This window comes from Salmo salar, chromosome ssa01 (genome assembly GCF_905237065.1).
Source record: "Salmo salar chromosome ssa01, Ssal_v3.1, whole genome shotgun sequence".
NCBI lineage: Eukaryota > Metazoa > Chordata > Actinopteri > Salmoniformes > Salmonidae > Salmo > Salmo salar.
In genome coordinates this window covers 168,505,620-168,527,640 of record NC_059442.1, presented here as the reverse complement: position 1 = coordinate 168,527,640, position 22,021 = coordinate 168,505,620, and the positions used below count along the sequence as shown (strand labels likewise).

The 22,021-nt window shown below is 41.2% G+C and overlaps 1 protein-coding gene and 1 pseudogene across 4 annotated transcripts; both read left to right on the top strand.

Moving 5' to 3' along the window:
* The first annotated feature begins 2,414 nt into the window (after nt 1-2,414).
* LOC100195197 (syncoilin, intermediate filament protein) lies at nt 2,415-22,018 on the top strand. 3 transcript variants are annotated; one of them, XR_006761795.1, is made up of 16 exons: nt 2,415-2,618; nt 3,129-3,211; nt 3,344-3,409; nt 3,499-3,591; nt 3,868-3,957; nt 4,136-4,214; nt 4,816-4,886; nt 5,019-5,105; nt 5,332-5,553; nt 6,122-6,321; nt 6,537-6,672; nt 6,917-7,030; nt 7,429-7,560; nt 7,830-7,961; nt 8,231-8,582; nt 20,342-22,018. XR_006761795.1 is itself a non-coding variant. In NM_001140226.1 (15 exon segments), coding segments are annotated over 15 exon segments (1,680 nt in total). In that variant the 5' UTR covers nt 2,498-2,575; the 3' UTR covers nt 8,363-9,282.
* Nucleotides 14,172-22,018, top strand: LOC106596693 (asparagine--tRNA ligase, cytoplasmic-like; annotated as a pseudogene). Its single transcript, XR_006758754.1, has 15 exons — nt 14,172-14,375; nt 14,890-14,972; nt 15,105-15,170; nt 15,260-15,352; nt 15,629-15,718; nt 15,897-15,974; nt 16,575-16,645; nt 16,778-16,864; nt 17,090-17,311; nt 17,881-18,080; nt 18,296-18,431; nt 18,676-18,789; nt 19,188-19,319; nt 19,589-19,720; nt 19,990-22,018. The product of XR_006758754.1 is annotated as an asparagine--tRNA ligase, cytoplasmic-like (transcript).
* Nucleotides 22,019-22,021: the final 3 nt, after the last annotated feature.

Genomic DNA, 22,021 nt, shown 5'->3' with positions numbered 1-22,021 from the left:
CATGAATTAATGCCTCCATTTCAGATTACTTTGACGTTTTTCTTACGCTGTTCCCAATGATTTATAAAAACTAGCTTGATGGGTTGATGTCCTCATTGTGGTTTTACAGACGTGTTTTATGTACACAACTTTATTAGAATAATTATGAAATTAACATTGTTATATTTGGTAAAACGTACTTATTTCCCACGATTCCAACCCCATTCGATGTGGGTGGAGCTATGTATACATAAGGGTGCTAATCATTTTTTCAAAACTCACAAAAGCTCTGACTAAGGCCTTGAGGTCGATACATAGAGCTTAATAAAAAGCAGTGATACTAGCCAGAGCAGTGATACTAGCCAGAGCAGTGATACTAGCCAGAGCAGTGATACTAGCCAGAGCAGTGATACTAGCCAGAGCAGTGAAACTAGCCAGAGCAGTGATACTAGCAGTGAAACTAACTAGAGCAGTGATACTAACTAGAGCAGTGATACTAACTAGAGCAGTGATACTAGCCAGAGCAGTGATACTAGCCAGAGCAGTGATACTAGCCAGAGCAGTGATACTAACTAGAGCATTGATACTAGCCAGAGCAGTGATACTAGCAGTGATACTAGCCAGAGCAGTGATACTAGCCAGAGCAGTGATACTAACTAGAGCATTGATACTAGCCAGAGCAGTGATACTAGCAGTGATACTAGCCAGAGCAGTGATACTAGCCAGAGCAGTGATACTAGCCAGAGCAGTGATACTAGCCAGAGCAGTGATACTAACTAGAGCAGTGATACTAGCCAGAGCAGTGATACTAACTAGAGCAGTGATACTAGCCAGAGCAGTGATACTAGCAGTGATACTAGCCAGAGCAGTGATACTAGCCAGAGCAGTGATACTAGCAGTGATACTAGCCAGAGCAGTGATACTAGCAGTGATACTAGCCAGAGCAGTGATACTAGCAGTGATACTAGCCAGAGCAGTGATACCAGCAGTGATACTAGCCAGAGCAGTGATACTAGCAGTGATACTAGCCAGAGCAGTGATACTAGCAGTGATACTAGCCAGAGCAGTGATACTAGCCAGAGCAGTGATACTAGCCAGAGTAGTGATACTAGCAGTGATACTAGCCAGAGCAGTGATACTAGCCAGAGCAGTGATACTAGCCAGAGCAGTGATACTAGCCAGAGTAGTGATACTAGCCAGAGCAGTGATACTAGCCAGAGCAGTGATACTAACCAGAGTAGTGATACTAACAGTGATACTAGCCAGAGCAGTGATACTAGCCAGAGTAGTGATACTAGCAGTGATACTAGCCAGAGCAGTGATACTAGCCAGAGTAGTGATACTAGCAGTGATACTAGCCAGAGCAGTGATACTAGCCAGAGCAGTGATACTAGCCAGAGTAGTGATACTAGCAGTGATACTAGCCAGAGCAGTGATACTAGCAGTGATACTAGCCAGAGCAGTGATACTAGCCAGAGCAGTGATGTGTGCAGTTTTTTTTCTTTCATCTGTTACCATGCACCTGCAAAAAAGATGGCTCAGGTTTGTGACTACCTTTTGAACTGATACATTTATGAAAACTGTTTAAGCACTTGCTAATGCATTAAAACGTTGGTTGACTTTTTCAACATTTCAGTATAAAGATGAAATGCCCCTGACATACTCCATGCTCTTTGAAAACACCATCTACATCGAAACATTCTTCTTTTGCCTTGTTGTAGTGTATGGAATACTACATTTACCCATTTGGGTCACTGTAAGTACTTATTCTTAATGTATGCAGCTTGATATGTTTTATTAATGATAACATTTGGCTCAATAAGGGGAAATATATTTGACTGAAATTCTGAGTTTATTTCTGGTGCTTTACAAGACTCTTATATGAAATACATACTTGATCTGATGTATCTACTCTTCTTTTTGTGATACAGTTGTATGAGAAACTGCACAGGGGTAAAGTTGAACCGCATCCCACTGATCACATGACTGAAGACTTGGAAATTAACGAGACCCATACTAAAAATGTGAACTTCTCAAAGTGATCCATAGCTGTTGTATTCATCCAGTCCGGATGAATTATGAGATGAATTTATTATTCACAGCCACAGAGGCATTTTTCCATTGGAAGATTGGTTCTATAATATTTCAAGCATTATTAACAAAAATGTATTGATAAAAAAATGGAAGCAACATTTTTGTCTTTTCTTTTGTAGTTGTCACATGCACAGGGTGCCCTAGGTGTAAAACAGTACAGTGAAATGCTTAATTTGCGAGCTCTTTACATGATGCAATGGGTTGAATTAACAATGAAATAAGCATGAATCATATCTAGCCACATCTCTCGAGCCATAAACCACACCGTATTGGTCCTTTCATCATTTCAGGGCGGAACGACAATGAATGGCAGGGACTGGGTACGAATCCACGTTCAATTTACTGCACACTGTAACCAATCACCGTTCACGATCTATGCGGAAATTGTATGCACCATACGCATGCGCACAAACACCAACGAGAGCAGGTTCATATTCGTATTATTATTAGCTAGCTAGTAATCCGTTAAAATATACACATTTTATACAATTTCTACGTGGGTATGGCAGAGGAGGTAACGAAAACCACAGGCGGACTCTCAGTGGGTAAGTAGATAACATGGCTAGCTAATTTACAACCATTGTAACAATGATGAACTCATGCGATGTGTTGCATCAGACCGGTGTTGCTAGCTAGCTTTCATAGCACCAATGTCATGACTTAAAATTTTTAAAAATCATTGCATAGCTCAAGCTTATCTTGACTGTCTAGTTAGTTAAAACAAGTTAAGCTTACTACGCATCGGTGTGAGCTCTACTTTCGTTTGAGCTTTTTTTCCTCCATTTCTGTCGTCCCTGTACCCAAGCATGTGGTAACATGTCTGTCACGCTCCTGTTATCTAGCCAACGAGCATCTTGCCTAGTTAGCATCTTGCCTAGCTAGCATAATCACTGTCATGCTTCATCAGATCTCCAACCTTTGGGTGGGTGAAATAGGCTGCATAGTGGGGTGTTGAATACAGGAGTTTTCATCATGAATGACCATGTCAAACTAGGTTTAGTTAGTTGAAATAACACATTCAGAATCAAGTGTTGAGTTGTTTCCACTTCTTCCAGGTGGGCTGTATGTGTCTGACAAAGAAGGAAATGACCAGGATGGTGATGGAACAGAGCAGAAGCCTTTCAAGACCTCATTGAGGGTAAGATGAATCAGTGTTGTGTACACCTATTTGTGTTTAATTATGACTCCATCCAACAGAACTGATATGTCTACGCATCTTTGAATCAATCAAAATTAAGTGAATTGCTATAACAACTATTTGATTTCAAAGGCTTTGACATTTGCTGGAAAGGAGCCATTCCCCACCATCTATGTGGACTCTCAGAAGGACGGAGAGGTACATAGTTAGAAGCATTGAAAACGAAGTCGTTTGGTTTCACTTTCATTTGGTTTCACGTTCTGATTTAGTTTCCCCTATTTCTCTAGCGTTGGGCAGTGATCTCCAAGACGCAGATGAAAAATGTGATGAAGGTATTTGCTAGAGAGCAGATGAAGAGCGACTCCAAAGACAAAAAGGAGGTATGTGGGAGAGGCGGCAGTGTGGGGAAATAGTCTGAGGCAGGTTCATTCCAAATGGAACCCTATTCCCTATATAGGAACCCTATTTCCTATACTTCTGGTCAAAAGTAGTGCACTTTGTAGGGAATAGGGTTCCTTTTGGGATGCCACTTTTATAATTATTCACACAGTCTCATATTTGGCCATAAACTGTTGTGGCTATCAGTAAAATATTCACAGGCAGCAGTATCCCATGTGAGCTACTATTTATAAGTTATTTTCAACGTTGATTTAAAGGCAGAGGATTCTGAGAGACGAGAGAAGAACCTGGAAGATGCTAAGAAAATCACCATCGAGAATGACTCAAGCCTTCCAGAGCCCAAAACGGTCAGATCCACTATATTCTCTTTTGTCAGCATCCTGTGAAATTCATCTTTGTATGTTTTGTATTGTTTAAAAAGGATTAAAACAAATACAAATAAAAAGTCACGTTTGGAAATAAGAATCACATCTTTATCTTCCATTGTGTTGAATTCTAGAAATGTAATCAACCCTTTCCCAACAGGTGAAAATCTATCAGCTGGAGCCTCTCCGGGGGGAGAGAGTGAAGGTGTTTGGCTGGGTGCACCGAATGAGAAAACAAGGTGAGGATTGTTAGTTAATGTGTGTCTAACCCAGCAGTTGTCAGCATGCCACAACACTGTAACTAGATTATAACATACAGGTTGTTAACTAACAGTATATGCTCAGGATACAGTCAACACAACACCCTCTGAGTTTCCTATTTACTACAGCAGGGATCATCAACTAGATTCAGCCGCGGGACCATTTATTTCTGGTCAGGGGCCGGAACATTATTACAAATAATTTGGAGACTGCAAATTGAACGCAACAATCTCAAACCGATATAATATTTGACTAAATAGTTCAAACCTTTCTTCCATTTGTAAACAATCACGTTATTTATTATGCGTGCGAATACTTGAACAGATTTACACAATCACTTGAAGCTGATTTCCTGGTGTTTTGTACTGTTTTATGTCCAACAATGAAAATTCCCCCAAAAACCAACATGGGGGGAATAAAACCACTGGTCCTCCAGCTAGAGAATCCAGCACTACAGACTTATTTGGAGTGAGAGGGGCTTCATGGCTCATAGTGTGTTTTATTATTCTCTTTATTTTGTATTTGACCATTATTTTACCAGGTAAGTTGATTGAGAACATATTGTCATTCTCTTGCTAGGAAAGAACCTGCTGTTCATCGTGCTGAGAGATGGAACTGGTTTCCTGCAGTGTGTTCTCAACGATAAATTGGTAAAAAAAAAAATACAAAAATCTCTTAAATAAATGTGTTCATTTCTTTCTTTTATTACAAAATTGAATAATATGCTTTCTTTTATTTTTTTCTCATTTGTTAAATTCGTTTTGTTTTTGTCACCATTATAGTGTCAGTGTTATAATGCCCTGGTGCTGTCCACTGAAAGCACAGTGGCTCTGTATGGGACAGTGAAGCAAGTACCTGAGGGAAAGCAGGTACAGATTTTTCACTTACTTACTTTAATTACCCACATTAAACTGTAATATTTTCCTTCAAACCTTGTTTTATTTTTTTTGGCCCAGGACTAGGCCCAATCTGGTTCTGGGAAAACTGTCCCCTTTTTAACTCTGAATCTAATTCATGTATTAAATGGTTTGTTATTTTCTTGTTAGAGCTATGACTGACTAGGATGTCCTCTCTCCTCTCTTCCTCCTTCTCCAGGCCCCTGGTGGTCATGAGCTGCACTGTGACTTCTGGGAGCTGGTGGGTCTGGCGCCAGCTGGAGGAGCTGACAACCTGCTGAACATGGAGTCTGATGTTGACGTTCAGCTCAACAACAGACACATGATGATCCGTGGGGAGAACGTGTCCAAGATACTCCGGATCCGCTCCACTGTCACACAGTGTTTCAGGGATCACTTCTTCAACCGTGGATACTATGAGGTAAGAGTGGGTACACTGTACAAACGTCCTCTGTTTGAGCTCTTTGAAGCTTAAAACCACCTAAATAAATAGAACATAGAATAGTAATATACAGATGCAGTCAAATATATTCTCACCTTTGCGTAATTCACAATTTCTTCTAAAATAAGTTGAACTTGAAAAAATGTGGTGTTTACACATATTTGATTGATTTAAAACTGCACAGGACCAAGAGAAACACTAAATCACAACTGAAATTGAGATTTTTTTTCTCTTCAAGGGGAAAAAAATGTCCTGGACTAAAGTATTCAACATTAAAATGTTATTTGGTTGGAGGCCATGATTCTGGTTTAATGTGTAATTTATCTGGTATGTGGTAAATTGCAGGTGCCTATTATCTGTCGGATTTATAAAATTGTACTGAAACGGCCTGTTTCCATCACTGCTGTTGTGATTTATCGTTTAATGTGACTTGATTCACAAAATGGATGGCAATGTGGTTAGTGGGAAGCCATGAATCTTGAATTGTATATTTTCAGCCTTGTGCGTGTATGTCTAAATCTCTGATTTTGTATTTGTTCCCCCAAAGATCACCCCACCCACTCTGGTGCAGACCCAGGTGGAGGGAGGTTCCACCCTGTTCAACCTGAACTACTTTGGGGAGGAGGCGTTCCTGACCCAGTCCTCTCAGCTCTACCTGGAGACCTGCATCCCTGCTCTGGGAGACACCTTCTGTATCGCTCAGTCCTACCGCGCAGAGCAGTCCCGCACCCGCAGGCACCTGTCTGAGTGAGTGCTGGAATTGTTTTATTTTGCTGTTTCAAATTGGAGTCATTCTGATAGCAAAACATGACCTTAGGAAACCCTCTATTTGTATTTACCTTTTATTTATAACAGGTTAGTTTCACTGACAACCTATTCTTCAACAGACACTTTCTAGTGTTTAACATAGTATAACTACATACTATAGGGCACTCTGCCTCTGCTTCTCATCCCCTGTGTAGGTACACTCACATAGAGGCAGAGTGCCCCTTCATGACCTATGAGGACCTACTGAGCAGGCTGGAGGATCTGGTGTGTGATGTGGTGGACAGAGTCCTGAAGTCTCCTGCTGCTTCTCTACTCTACCAAGTCAACCCTGTACGTCTGACGTCTCATTGGCCGCTATTAGTTATCTCTGTTTGACTCCCTCTCCCCTTCTCTCTCGTAGTCTTGTTCCCTGAGACGGATGTATTCTTAAAGGGTTTATCTTGAAAGAATGTTTCCTTTTTAAGATTCAAGTTTCCTTGACCTTTTTTAGAATCCTTGTGTGGTGGTGAAAGGCTAAACATGAGAATAGCACAGTACTAATGTGGCCTGTCCTTTTCCTTTCCATCTTCTCCAGGACTTCAAGCCCCCCAAGAGGCCCTTCAAGAGGATTAACTACTCAGATGCCATCATCTGGCTGAAGGAGCATGACATCAAAAAGGATGATGGGACATACTATGAGTTCGGAGAGGTACATTTGACTATGAATAAATGACATTTGATAAATGGTTTAGGGTCGGCATGTACCACTGTCAATTATAATCACTCCATCTATTCACTATCTCCCTCAGAAATAATATTTGGACAGTGTCGACCTGTGGTTGTTTGCTGACATTTTTAGGACCGGTTTTCAGGACACAGATTGAGCCTAGTCCTGGACTACATATTACTTTCAAAGGAGAATCTGTTGAACCAGCTTTTGAGTCCATAACTTAATCTGTGTCCAGGAAACTGACGTAAAGAGAAAAGCGGAATGTCCGCTCGGTGTTTAGCTACTCCATCAATGTATTATTGTTCAGTGGATCTTCTCTTCGTCCAGCTCCTGTTATTGTGATGTGTTATAAAACCTTCTCCCTCCTTTTGTTTCAGGACATCCCAGAGGCCCCAGAGAGGCTGATGACTGATGCCATCGGTGAGACCATCCTGCTGTGCCGCTTCCCTGCTGAGATCAAGTCCTTCTACATGCAGCGCTGTCCTGAGGACCGACGCCTCACTGAGTCGGTGAGTCACTGACCAGCAGAGAGCTTACATCACGGAAACCATGACCTGAAAAACCACACCTCAGAGAAGCCATCATGAACCTTACCCAGGGCCTGATTAAAAAATGTCTCTGGGTTCTGATCTGAGATCAGTTTTGTCCTGTTAGATAATAATGAATAAGAATATGGACAGGGGGGAGCTGATTCTAGATCAGGACTCTTTCTCTGAGAGGCTTTTTGAATATGGGCCCTGAAAGACATCCTCATTGTCCCTGCTGCTCCTCTCCCCAGGTGGATGTGCTGATGCCTAATGTTGGAGAGATAGTAGGAGGGTCTATGAGGATCTGGGATGCTGAGGAACTGCTGGAGGGATACAAGAGGGAAGGCATTGACCCAGCCCCTTACTACTGGTACACTGACCAGGTATGTACATCTACCCAACCCTCTAATACTGGTACACTGACCAGGTATGTACTCAGCCAGGAAGAGAAAATCAGACCTGTAAATCTTATTAATGATTTCAGGAAAAATACACAAGGGGGTGTTCTTCATTGCGATTTTAGTATGGCAGTTGGGGTCATAGGTTAGACACCCTAGTGTTTCCAGAAATGTTTTATGAAAATAAATAGAGAATCTGTTAGACATTTTTGATGGTGTGTTTCCTTAATAATGTCAACATTTGTGTCTTCCAGAGGAAGTATGGGACCTGTCCCCATGGTGGCTACGGGCTGGGCCTGGAGAGGTTCCTAACCTGGCTGCTGAACAGACACCACATCAGAGACGTGTGTCTCTATCCCCGCTTCATCCAGCGCTGCCGACCCTGAACTACCAACTACCCTGCCCCCTGCTGGAGATGGATCACACTGCCTTTCAAGAGACCAAGAATCAAATCAAATGAAATTGTATTTTGTCAGATGCGCTGAACAGGTGTAGACCTTAGCTTGAAATGCTTACTTACAAGCCTTTAACCAACAATGCAGTTCAATAAATAGATTTAAGAAAATATTTACTAAATAAACTTTAAAAAATCTAATCAATCACAAGGTAACACATGCTAACTATGTATTTTGACCATCAAAGGCCCTTACTAATTTGGTCTGACCTTGAGACTTTTTGAGGTCATGTTAGGGTTTTAAATAGTTTCTCATGTTCAGGGAAAATATATTTCACATACATTGAAATGAATGACCAATGAACATCAGGGAGAATTTGAAAGAGAATGCCTTCAATCACCATCCTGCATTGTTCAAAAGTTGTTTTGGTTTCACAGACTCAAGGGTCCAAGAATCGAAGAAGAGGTGGCAAGGAGAAAGACAGGAGTTGTTGAAATTCCCTTTTTTCCTTAAAAAGGATCCTGCAACTAATGTAAAAGGAATGCAAGCCAGTGATGTAAGTTATTTGTAGGGCATCTTTGTTATGAATTAGGCTGTGGTTCTGGTGGGGGTTTCATATATTGGCATTGAGTATGGGGCATCACCATTTTAAAATGTTTTATCACTTAGAAAACACTTAGTTTTTTCACATTTATCAAATTAGGCCCAATACACACTTCATTTGTAGTCTTTGCTCACTCAGATTAGCGGCCTACTTAGCCAGGTTCAGTAGATTTTACTGATATATTTATGAGAAAAAATAAGAAACCCACACACTGCTCTTGCTACTATCACTGCTCTTTATTACGTTTTATCAAATATAACAATGTGCATTTCATAAATATTCTAATAAAGTGTGCACATAAAAAGTATTAAACATGTCTGTAAAACGTGTGTAGAAAAGAAACGAACAGAAATACTCCATTACAGGGGGACAGCTTCCACCATGAGCAATTAAAAGAGGACTTCCAAGAAGCCAGTTTTTCAGACTGCGCCGTATATGCCACTCCACAGAGGATTATCTAGAAAAAGAAGCGGAGATGCGCAGTAGGTTTCTAAGAAGAGGCTACTGTCGACAATGTGTGAATGAAGCTCTTAATTTGGCATTAGGGAAAACATGAGATGAACTGCTACTAAAAAAAGACCCACTAAAGCTAAAGAACACGCTGTATTGTTGATTTGATTTTGTTCACCACCCCATACACTTTTGAACTCGCGTAAAGTGGGAGATGCTGTCAAGAAACCCTGGTATGTTTTATCATCGGACCCAGCTTTGCCAGCTGAATTTAAGAATCCACAATTTATTGTATATATAAGAGGTCGCAATTTAGGCATTAAATTGTTCCATGCCAACTGCCAGCCACAAAAGAAAACGAGCCAGTCTCTTTCATGCCCTCTTCTGAATGGTAGCTATAAATGCAGAGGTCGCGCACAGTGCAACAATATGATGAAGTGTGAATATTTCTCCCACATACAGGAAACGATTCCAAATTAAATGACATTTCTAACTTTAGATTTTGTGGCATAAAGAAAGTTATCAGACAAGGGGAGGTGATATAAATAATATTCTGAGTAAAATACAATGTTTTTGGATTTTGACCCTCCAGACATGATTTCCTAAAGGTCTTAATGATGAAATGCCTATGTATGTTATGGTGTAAATGTGAACATGAATTAATGCCTCCATTTCAGATTACTTTGACGTTTTTCTTACGCTGTTCCCAATGATTTATAAAAACTAGCTTGATGGGTTGATGTCCTCATTGTGGTTTTACAGACGTGTTTAATACGTTTTATGTACACAACTTTATTAGAATAATTATGAAATTAACATTGTTATATTTGGTAAAACGTACTTATTTCCCACGATTCCAACCCCATTCGATGTGGGTGGAGCTATGTATACATAAGGGTGCTAATCATTTTTTCAAAACTCACAAAAGCTCTGACTAAGGCCTTGAGGTCGATACATAGAGCTTAATAAAAAGCAGTGATACTAGCCAGAGCAGTGATACTAGCCAGAGCAGTGATACTAGCCAGAGCAGTGATACTAGCCAGAGCAGTGAAACTAGCCAGAGCAGTGAAACTAGCCAGAGCAGTGATACTAGCAGTGATACTAACCAGAGCAGTGAAACTAACTAGAGCAGTGATACTAACTAGAGCAGTGATACTAACTAGAGCAGTGATACTAACTAGAGCAGTGATACTAGCCAGAGCAGTGATACTAGCCAGAGCAGTGATACTAGCCAGAGCAGTGATACTAGCCAGAGCAGTGATACTAACTAGAGCATTGATACTAGCCAGAGCAGTGATACTAGCAGTGATACTAGCCAGAGCAGTGATACTAGCAGTGATACTAGCCAGAGCAGTGATACTAACTAGAGCATTGATACTAGCCAGAGCAGTGATACTAGCCAGAGCAGTGATACTAGCCAGAGCAGTGAAACTAGCCAGAGCAGTGAAACTAGCCAGAGCAGTGATACTAGCAGTGATACTAACCAGAGCAGTGAAACTAACTAGAGCAGTGAAACTAACTAGAGCAGTGATACTAACCAGAGCAGTGATACTAACTAGAGCAGTGATACTAACTAGAGCAGTGATACTAGCCAGAGCAGTGATACTAGCCAGAGCAGTGATACTAGCCAGAGCAGTGATACTAGCCAGAGCAGTGATACTAACTAGAGCATTGATACTAGCCAGAGCAGTGATACTAGCAGTGATACTAGCCAGAGCAGTGATACTAGCAGTGATACTAGCCAGAGCAGTGATACTAGCCAGAGCAGTGATACTAACTAGAGCATTGATACTAGCCAGAGCAGTGATACTAGCCAGAGCAGTGATACTAGCCAGAGCAGTGATACTAACTAGAGCAGTGATACTAGCCAGAGCAGTGATACTAACTAGAGCAGTGATACTAGCCAGAGCAGTGATACTAGCAGTGATACTAGCCAGAGCAGTGATACTAGCCAGAGCAATGATACTAGCAGTGATACTAGCCAGAGCAGTGATACTAGCAGTGATACTAGCCAGAGCAGTGATACTAGCAGTGATACTAGCCAGAGCAGTGAAACTAGCCAGAGCAGTGATACTAGCAGTGATACTAACCAGAGCAGTGAAACTAACTAGAGCAGTGATACTAACTAGAGCAGTGATACTAACTAGAGCAGTGATACTAGCCAGAGCAGTGATACTAGCCAGAGCAGTGATACTAGCCAGAGCAGTGATACTAGCCAGAGCAGTGATACTAACTAGAGCATTGATACTAGCCAGAGCAGTGATACTAGCAGTGATACTAGCCAGAGCAGTGATACTAGCAGTGATACTAGCCAGAGCAGTGATACTAACTAGAGCATTGATACTAGCCAGAGCAGTGATACTAGCCAGAGCAGTGATACTAGCCAGAGCAGTGAAACTAGCCAGAGCAGTGAAACTAGCCAGAGCAGTGATACTAGCAGTGATACTAACCAGAGCAGTGAAACTAACTAGAGCAGTGAAACTAACTAGAGCAGTGATACTAACCAGAGCAGTGATACTAACTAGAGCAGTGATACTAACTAGAGCAGTGATACTAGCCAGAGCAGTGATACTAGCCAGAGCAGTGATACTAGCCAGAGCAGTGATACTAACTAGAGCATTGATACTAGCCAGAGCAGTGATACTAGCAGTGATACTAGCCAGAGCAGTGATACTAGCAGTGATACTAGCCAGAGCAGTGATACTAGCCAGAGCAGTGATACTAACTAGAGCATTGATACTAGCCAGAGCAGTGATACTAGCCAGAGCAGTGATACTAGCCAGAGCAGTGATACTAACTAGAGCAGTGATACTAGCCAGAGCAGTCATACTAACTAGAGCAGTGATACTAGCCAGAGCAGTGATACTAGCAGTGATACTAGCCAGAGCAGTGATACTAGCCAGAGCAATGATACTAGCAGTGATACTAGCCAGAGCAGTGATACTAGCAGTGATACTAGCCAGAGCAGTGATACTAGCAGTGATACTAGCCAGAGCAGTGATACCAGCAGTGATACTAGCCAGAGCAGTGATACTAGCAGTGATACTAGCCAGAGCAGTGATACTAGCCAGAGCAGTGATACTAGCCAGAGCAGTGATACTAGCAGTGATACTAGCCAGAGCAGTGATACTAGCCAGAGCAGTGATACTAGCCAGAGTAGTGATACTAGCAGTGATACTAGCCAGAGCAGTGATACTAGCCAGAGCAGTGATACTAGCCAGAGCAGTGATACTAGCCAGAGTAGTGATACTAGCAGTGATACTTGCCAGAGCAGTGATACTAGCCAGAGCAGTGATACTAGCCAGAGTAGTGATACTAGCCAGAGTAGTGATACTAGCCAGAGTAGTGATACTAGCCAGAGTAGTGATACCAGCCAGAGCAGTGATACTAGCAGTGATACTAGCCAGAGCAGTGATACTAGCCAGAGCAGTGATACTAGCCAGAGCAGTGATACCAGCCAGAGCAGTGATACTAGCAGTGATACTAGCCAGAGCAGTGATACTAACCAGAGTAGTGATACTAGCAGTGATACTAGCCAGAGCAGTGATACTAGCCAGAGTAGTGATACTAGCAGTGATACTAGCCAGAGCAGTGATACTAGCCAGAGTAGTGATACTAGCAGTGATACTAGCCAGAGCAGTGATACTAGCCAGAGCAATGATACTAGCCAGAGCAGTGATACTAGCCAGAGTAGTGATACTAGCAGTGATACTAGCCAGAGCAGTGATACTAGCAGTGATACTAGCCAGAGCAGTGATACTAGCCAGAGCAGTGATACTAGCCAGAGCAGTGATGTGTGCAGTTTTTTTTCTTTCATCTGTTACCATGCACCTGCAAAAAAGATGGCTCAGGTTTGTGACTACCTTTTGAACTGATACATTTATGAAAACTGTTTAAGCACTTGCTAATGCATTAAAACGTTGGTTGACTTTTTCAACATTTCAGTATAAAGATGAAATGCCCCTGACATACTCCATGCTCTTTGAAAACACCATCTACATCGAAACATTCTTCTTTTGCCTTGTTGTAGTGTATGGAATACTACATTTACCCATTTGGGTCACTGTAAGTACTTATTCTTAATGTATGCAGCTTGATATGTTTTATTAATGATAACATTTGGCTCAATAAGGGGAAATATATTTGACTGAAATTCTGAGTTTATTTCTGGTGCTTTACAAGACTCTTATATGAAATACATACTTGATCTGATGTATCTACTCTTCTTTTTTGTGATACAGTTGTATGAGAAACTGCACAGGGGTAAAGTTGAACCGCATCCCACTGATCACATGACTGAAGACTTGGAAATTAACGAGACCCATACTAAAAATGTGAACTTCTCAAAGTGATCCATAGCTGTTGTATTCATCCAGTCCGGATGAATTATGAGATGAATTTATTATTCACAGCCACAGAGGCATTTTTCCATTGGAAGATTGGTTCTATAATATTTCAAGCATTATTAACAAAAATGTATTGATAAAAAAAATGGAAGCAACGTTTTTGTCTTTTCTTTTGTAGTTGTCACATGCACAGGGTGCCCTAGGTGTAAAACAGTACAGTGAAATGCTTAATTTGCGAGCTCTTTACATGATGCAATGGGTTGAATTAACAATGAAATAAGCATGAATCATATCTAGCCACATCTCTCGAGCCATAAACCACACCGTATTGGTCCTTTCATCATTTCAGGGCGGAACGACAATGAATGGCAGGGACTGGGTACGAATCCACGTTCAATTTACTGCACACTGTAACCAATCACCGTTCACGATCTATGCGGAAATTGTATGCACCATACGCATGCGCACAAACACCAACGAGAGCAGGTTCATATTCGTATTATTATTAGCTAGCTAGTAATCCGTTAAAATATACACATTTTATACAATTTCTACGTGGGTATGGCAGAGGAGGTAACGAAAACCACAGGCGGACTCTCAGTGGGTAAGTAGATAACATGGCTAGCTAATTTACAACCATTGTAACAATGATGAACTCATGCGATGTGTTGCATCAGACCGGTGTTGCTAGCTAGCTTTCATACCACCAATGTCATGACTTAAAAATAAAAAAAAAAATCATTGCATAGCTCAAGCTTATCTTGACTGTCTAGTTAGTTAAAACAAGTTAAGCTTACTACGCATCGGTGTGAGCTCTACTTTCGTTTGAGCTTTTTTTTCCTCCATTTCTGTCGTCCCTGTACCCAAGCATGTGGTAACATGTCTGTCACGCTCCTGTTATCTAGCCAACGAGCATCTTGCCTAGCTAGCATCTTGCCTAGCTAGCATAATCACTGTCATGCTTCATCAGATCTCCAACCTTTGGGTGGGTGAAATAGGCTGCATAGTGGGGTGTTGAATACAGGAGTTTTCATCATGAATGACCATGTCAAACTAGGTTTAGTTAGTTGAAATAACACATTCAGAATCAAGTGTTGAGTTGTTTCCACTTCTTCCAGGTGGGCTGTATGTGTCTGACAAAGAAGGAAATGACCAGGATGGTGATGGAACAGAGCAGAAGCCTTTCAAGACCTCATTGAGGGTAAGATGAATCAGTGTTGTGTACACCTATTTGTGTTTAATTATGACTCCATCCAACAGAACTGATATGTCTACGCATCTTTGAATCAATCAAAATTAAGTGAATTGCTATAACAACTATTTGATTTCAAAGGCTTTGACATTTGCTGGAAAGGAGCCATTCCCCACCATCTATGTGGACTCTCAGAAGGACGGAGAGGTACATAGTTAGAAGCATTGAAAACGAAGTCGTTTGGTTTCACTTTCATTTGGTTTCACGTTCTGATTTAGTTTCCCCTATTTCTCTAGCGTTGGGCAGTGATCTCCAAGACGCAGATGAAAAATGTGATGAAGGTATTTGCTAGAGAGCAGATGAAGAGCGACTCCAAAGACAAAAAGGAGGTATGTGGGAGAGGCGGCAGTGTGGGGAAATAGTCTGAGGCATGTTCATTCCAAATGGAACCCTATTCCCTATATAGGAACCCTATTTCCTATACTTCTGGTCAAAAGTAGTGCACTTTGTAGGGAATAGGGTTCCTTTTGGGATGCCACTATTATAATTATTCACACAGTCTCATATTTGGCCATAAACTGTTGTGGCTATCAGTAAAATATTCACAGGCAGCAGTATCCCATGTGAGCTACTATTTATAAGTTATTTTCAACGTTGATTTAAAGGCAGAGGATTCTGAGAGACGAGAGAAGAACCTGGAAGATGCTAAGAAAATCACCATCGAGAATGACTCAAGCCTTCCAGAGCCCAAAACGGTCAGATCCACTATATTCTCTTTTGTCAGCATCCTGTGAAATTCATCTTTGTATGTTTTGTATTGTTTAAAAAGGATTAAAACAAATACAAATAAAAAGTCACGTTTGGAAATAAGAATCACATCTTTATCTTCCATTGTGTTGAATTCTAGAAATGTAATCAACCCTTTCCCAACAGGTGAAAATCTATCAGCTGGAGCCTCTCCGGGGGAGAGAGTGAAGGTGTTTGGCTGGGTGCACCGAATGAGAAAACAAGGTGAGGATTGTTAGTTAATGTGTGTCTAACCCAGCAGTTGTCAGCATGCCACAACACTGTAACTAGATTATAACATACAGGTTGTTAACTAACAGTATATGCTCAGGATACAGTCAACACAACACCCTCTGAGTTTCCTATTTACTACAGCAGGGATCATCAACTAGATTCAGCCGCGGGACCATTTATTTCTGGTCAGGGGCCGGAACATTATTACAAATAATTTGGAGACTGCAAATTGAACGCAACAATCTCAAACCGATATAATATTTGACTAAATAGTTCAAACCTTTCTTCCATTTGTAAACAATCACGTTATTTATTATGCGTGCGAATACTTGAACAGATTTACACAATCACTTGAAGCTGATTTCCTGGTGTTTTGTACTGTTTTATGTCCAACAATGAAAATTCCCCCAAAAACCAACATGGGGGAATAAAACCACTGGTCCTCCAGCTAGAGAATCCAGCACTACAGACTTATTTGGAGTGAGAGGGGCTTCATGGCTCATAGTGTGTTTTATTATTCTCTTTATTTTGTATTTGACCATTATTTTACCAGGTAAGTTGATTGAGAACATATTGTCATTCTCTTGCTAGGAAAGAACCTGCTGTTCATCGTGCTGAGAGATGGAACTGGTTTCCTGCAGTGTGTTCTCAACGATAAATTGGTAAAAAAAAAAATACAAAAATCTCTTAAATAAATGTGTTCATTTCTTTCTTTTATTACAAAATTGAATAATATGCTTTCTTTTATTTTTTTCTCATTTGTTAAATTCGTTTTGTTTTTGTCACCATTATAGTGTCAGTGTTATAATGCCCTGGTGCTGTCCACTGAAAGCACAGTGGCTCTGTATGGGACAGTGAAGCAAGTACCTGAGGGAAAGCAGGTACAGATTTTTCACTTACTTACTTTAATTACCCACATTAAACTGTAATATTTTCCTTCAAACCTTGTTTTATTTTTTTTGGCCCAGGACTAGGCCCAATCTGGTTCTGGGAAAACTGTCCCTTTTTAACTCTGAATCTAATTCATGTATTAAATGGTTTGTTATTTTCTTGTTAGAGCTATGACTGACTAGGATGTCCTCTCTCCTCTCTTCCTCCTTCTCCAGGCCCCTGGTGGTCATGAGCTGCACTGTGACTTCTGGGAGCTGGTGGGTCTGGCGCCAGCTGGAGGAGCTGACAACCTGCTGAACATGGAGTCTGATGTTGACGTTCAGCTCAACAACAGACACATGATGATCCGTGGGGAGAACGTGTCCAAGATACTCCGGATCCGCTCCACTGTCACACAGTGTTTCAGGGATCACTTCTTCAACCGTGGATACTATGAGGTAAGAGTGGGTACACTGTACAAACGTCCTCTGTTTGAGCTCTTTGAAGCTTAAAACCACCTAAATAAATAGAACATAGAATAGTAATATACAGATGCAGTCAAATATATTCTCACCTTTGCGTAATTCACAATTTCTTCTAAAATAAGTTGAACTTGAAAAAATGTGGTGTTTACACATATTTGATTGATTTAAAACTGCACAGGACCAAGAGAAACACTAAATCACAACTGAAATTGAGATTTTTTTTCTCTTCAAGGGGAAAAAAAATGTCCTGGACTAAAGTATTCAACATTAAAATGTTATTTGGTTGGAGGCCATGATTCTGGTTTAATGTGTAATTTATCTGGTATGTGGTAAATTGCAGGTGCCTATTATCTGTCGGATTTATAAAATTGTACTGAAACGGCCTGTTTCCATCACTGCTGTTGTGATTTATCGTTTAATGTGACTTGATTCACAAAATGGATGGCAATGTGGTTAGTGGGAAGCCATGAATCTTGAATTGTATATTTTCAGCCTTGTGCGTGTATGTCTAAATCTCTGATTTTGTATTTGTTCCCCCAAAGATCACCCCACCCACTCTGGTGCAGACCCAGGTGGAGGGAGGTTCCACCCTGTTCAACCTGAACTACTTTGGGGAGGAGGCGTTCCTGACCCAGTCCTCTCAGCTCTACCTGGAGACCTGCATCCCTGCTCTGGGAGACACCTTCTGTATCGCTCAGTCCTACCGCGCAGAGCAGTCCCGCACCCGCAGGCACCTGTCTGAGTGAGTGCTGGAATTGTTTTATTTTGCTGTTTCAAATTGGAGTCATTCTGATAGCAAAACATGACCTTAGGAAACCCTCTATTTGTATTTACCTTTTATTTATAACAGGTTAGTTTCACTGACAACCTATTCTTCAACAGACACTTTCTAGTGTTTAACATAGTATAACTACATACTATAGGGCACTCTGCCTCTGCTTCTCATCCCCTGTGTAGGTACACTCACATAGAGGCAGAGTGCCCCTTCATGACCTATGAGGACCTACTGAGCAGGCTGGAGGATCTGGTGTGTGATGTGGTGGACAGAGTCCTGAAGTCTCCTGCTGCTTCTCTACTCTACCAAGTCAACCCTGTACGTCTGACGTCTCATTGGCCGCTATTAGTTATCTCTGTTTGACTCCCTCTCCCCTTCTCTCTCGTAGTCTTGTTCCCTGAGACGGATGTATTCTTAAAGGGTTTATCTTGAAAGAATGTTTCCTTTTTAAGATTCAAGTTTCCTTGACCTTTTTTAGAATCCTTGTGTGGTGGTGAAAGGCTAAACATGAGAATAGCACAGTACTAATGTGGCCTGTCCTTTTCCTTTCCATCTTCTCCAGGACTTCAAGCCCCCCAAGAGGCCCTTCAAGAGGATTAACTACTCAGATGCCATCATCTGGCTGAAGGAGCATGACATCAAAAAGGATGATGGGACATACTATGAGTTCGGAGAGGTACATTTGACTATGAATAAATGACATTTGATAAATGGTTTAGGGTCGGCATGTACCACTGTCAATTATAATCACTCCATCTATTCACTATCTCCCTCAGAAATAATATTTGGACAGTGTCGACCTGTGGTTGTTTGCTGACATTTTTAGGACCGGTTTTCAGGACACAGATTGAGCCTAGTCCTGGACTACATATTACTTTCAAAGGAGAATCTGTTGAAGCAGCTTTTGAGTCCATAACTTAATCTGTGTCCAGGAAACTGACGTAAAGAGAAAAGCGGAATGTCCGCTCGGTGTTTAGCTACTCCATCAATGTATTATTGTTCAGTGGATCTTCTCTTCGTCCAGCTCCTGTTATTGTGATGTGTTATAAAACCTTCTCCCTCCTTTTGTTTCAGGACATCCCAGAGGCCCCAGAGAGGCTGATGACTGATGCCATCGGTGAGACCATCCTGCTGTGCCGCTTCCCTGCTGAGATCAAGTCCTTCTACATGCAGCGCTGTCCTGAGGACCGACGCCTCACTGAGTCGGTGAGTCACTGACCAGCAGAGAGCTTACATCACGGAAACCATGACCTGAAAAACCACACCTCAGAGAAGCCATCATGAACCTTACCCAGGGCCTGATTAAAAAATGTCTCTGGGTTCTGATCTGAGATCAGTTTTGTCCTGTTAGATAATAATGAATAAGAATATGGACAGGGGGGAGCTGATTCTAGATCAGGACTCTTTCTCTGAGAGGCTTTTTGAATATGGGCCCTGAAAGACATCCTCATTGTCCCTGCTGCTCCTCTCCCCAGGTGGATGTGCTGATGCCTAATGTTGGAGAGATAGTAGGAGGGTCTATGAGGATCTGGGATGCTGAGGAACTGCTGGAGGGATACAAGAGGGAAGGCATTGACCCAGCCCCTTACTACTGGTACACTGACCAGGTATGTACATCTACCCAACCCTCTAATACTGGTACACTGACCAGGTATGTACTCAGCCAGGAAGAGAAAATCAGACCTGTAAATCTTATTAATGATTTCAGGAAAAATACACAAGGGGGTGTTCTTCATTGCGATTTTAGTATGGCAGTTGGGGTCATAGGTTAGACACCCTAGTGTTTCCAGAAATGTTTTATGAAAATAAATAGAGAATCTGTTAGACATTTTTGATGGTGTGTTTCCTTAATAATGTCAACATTTGTGTCTTCCAGAGGAAGTATGGGACCTGTCCCCATGGTGGCTACGGGCTGGGCCTGGAGAGGTTCCTAACCTGGCTGCTGAACAGACACCACATCAGAGACGTGTGTCTCTATCCCCGCTTCATCCAGCGCTGCCGACCCTGAACTACCAACTACCCTGCCCCCTGCTGGAGATGGATCACACTGCCTTTCAAGAGACCAAGAATCAAATCAAATGAAATTGTATTTTGTCAGATGCGCTGAACAGGTGTAGACCTTAGCTTGAAATGCTTACTTACAAGCCTTTAACCAACAATGCAGTTCAATAAATAGATTTAAGAAAATATTTACTAAATAAACTTTAAAAAATCTAATCAATCACAAGGTAACACAAGAAATGTACATAACAATAACGAGGCTACATACAGGGGGTACCGGTACTGAGTCAATGTGTGGGGATACAGGTTAATCGAGGTAATTTGAATGCATTCCAAATGGCAACCTATTCCATATATAGTGCTATTTTTTTTACAAGAGCATCCCAAAAGCAACCTTTTCCCTATATAAAAAATTGTTAGAAAAAATATAAAGGTAAACCACCTTCGGGATCAGTGTCCCTCCACCGGGACAGTTGAGCTAACATGCGCTAATGTGATTAGCATGAGGTTGTAAGCAACAAGAACATTTCCTGGGACATAGACATGTCTTATATGGGCAGAAAGCTTAAATTCTTGTTCATCTAACTGCACTGTCCAATTTACAGTAGCTATTACAGTGGGAAAAAAAGACCATGCTATTGTTTGAGGATAGTGCACAACAACAAAACATTTGTCGCAGCAACTGGTTTGATACATTCACCTCTGAAGGTAAATAATGTACTTACATTCAGTAATCTTGCTCTGATTTGTCATCCTGAGGGTCCCATAAATAAAATGTAGCAAGCATATTTTTGTTTGATAAAAATCAATTTTTATATTCAAATGTAGGAACTGGTTTCTACAGTTTCAAACCCTGCTGTCTCTAGCTCCTGGCCATCTAGATGTGTATAAGTCAATTATCCATCATGTATGACATTCCTGGGAGTGTGTGAACTTTAATTTTATATAACCACCGTACTTGAAAATGTATCAATTGACCAATTTGGGCAGATACAAAATATTGTCCAGTATTGAAATGTTTCACTGGATCAATCTGAAACTTTGCTGCCTTCTAGTGGCTGAAATCTAAACTGCAATAATACATTATGGCCTTGCTCTTGCATTTCACCAGATCTAATGTGTTATATTCTCCTGCATTAATTTCACATTTCCACAAACTTCAGTGTTTCCTTTCAAATGGTATCAAGAATATGCATATCCTTGCTTCAGATATGTCAGACCCATTTATTAACTAGGCAAGTCAGTAAAGAACATTCTTATTTACAATGACGGCCTACACTGGCCAACTGTGTGTCACCCTTATGGGACTCCCAATCACGGCCGGTTGTTAAACAGCCCTATATAGTGCTATTTATTTTTTATCAGAGCTTCCCACATGGCATCCTATTCCCTGTATAGTGCTATTTTTGACCAGAGCACTATCCCTATATAGCACCCTTATTTTGACAGGGACCAACAGTAGTGCACTATATAGAGAATAGAGTGCCATTTGGAAAGAAGCCCCATCATACTTTTTTTCTGTACTGGCCCCCCCGTGGGAATTGCACCCACAACCCTGGCGTTGCACACACCATGCTCTACCAACTGAGCCACAGGGAAGACAACAGTACTGCAAGAGGCCAACATACAAGGCTGGAGAACTAAGACAAGATCACTTAATTACACTAACAAATCCCTGCAAATGTAAGATTTGAAATGTGTTTTCAAACATGAAATTCATGCTGTCCATCAAATACTATTTGTCTGCCAATAATTGTATACTGCATACGCTACAATGTCTGTCTGGAATGTTCTGTGGAGACACGCATCCTGTTAACATCTCTTGTATATTGTGACAAATTACTGATCCACTACTGTTGCAATAATCCTGTTAAACAAAGTGAAATACAAGGGTTAGAATTTGACAG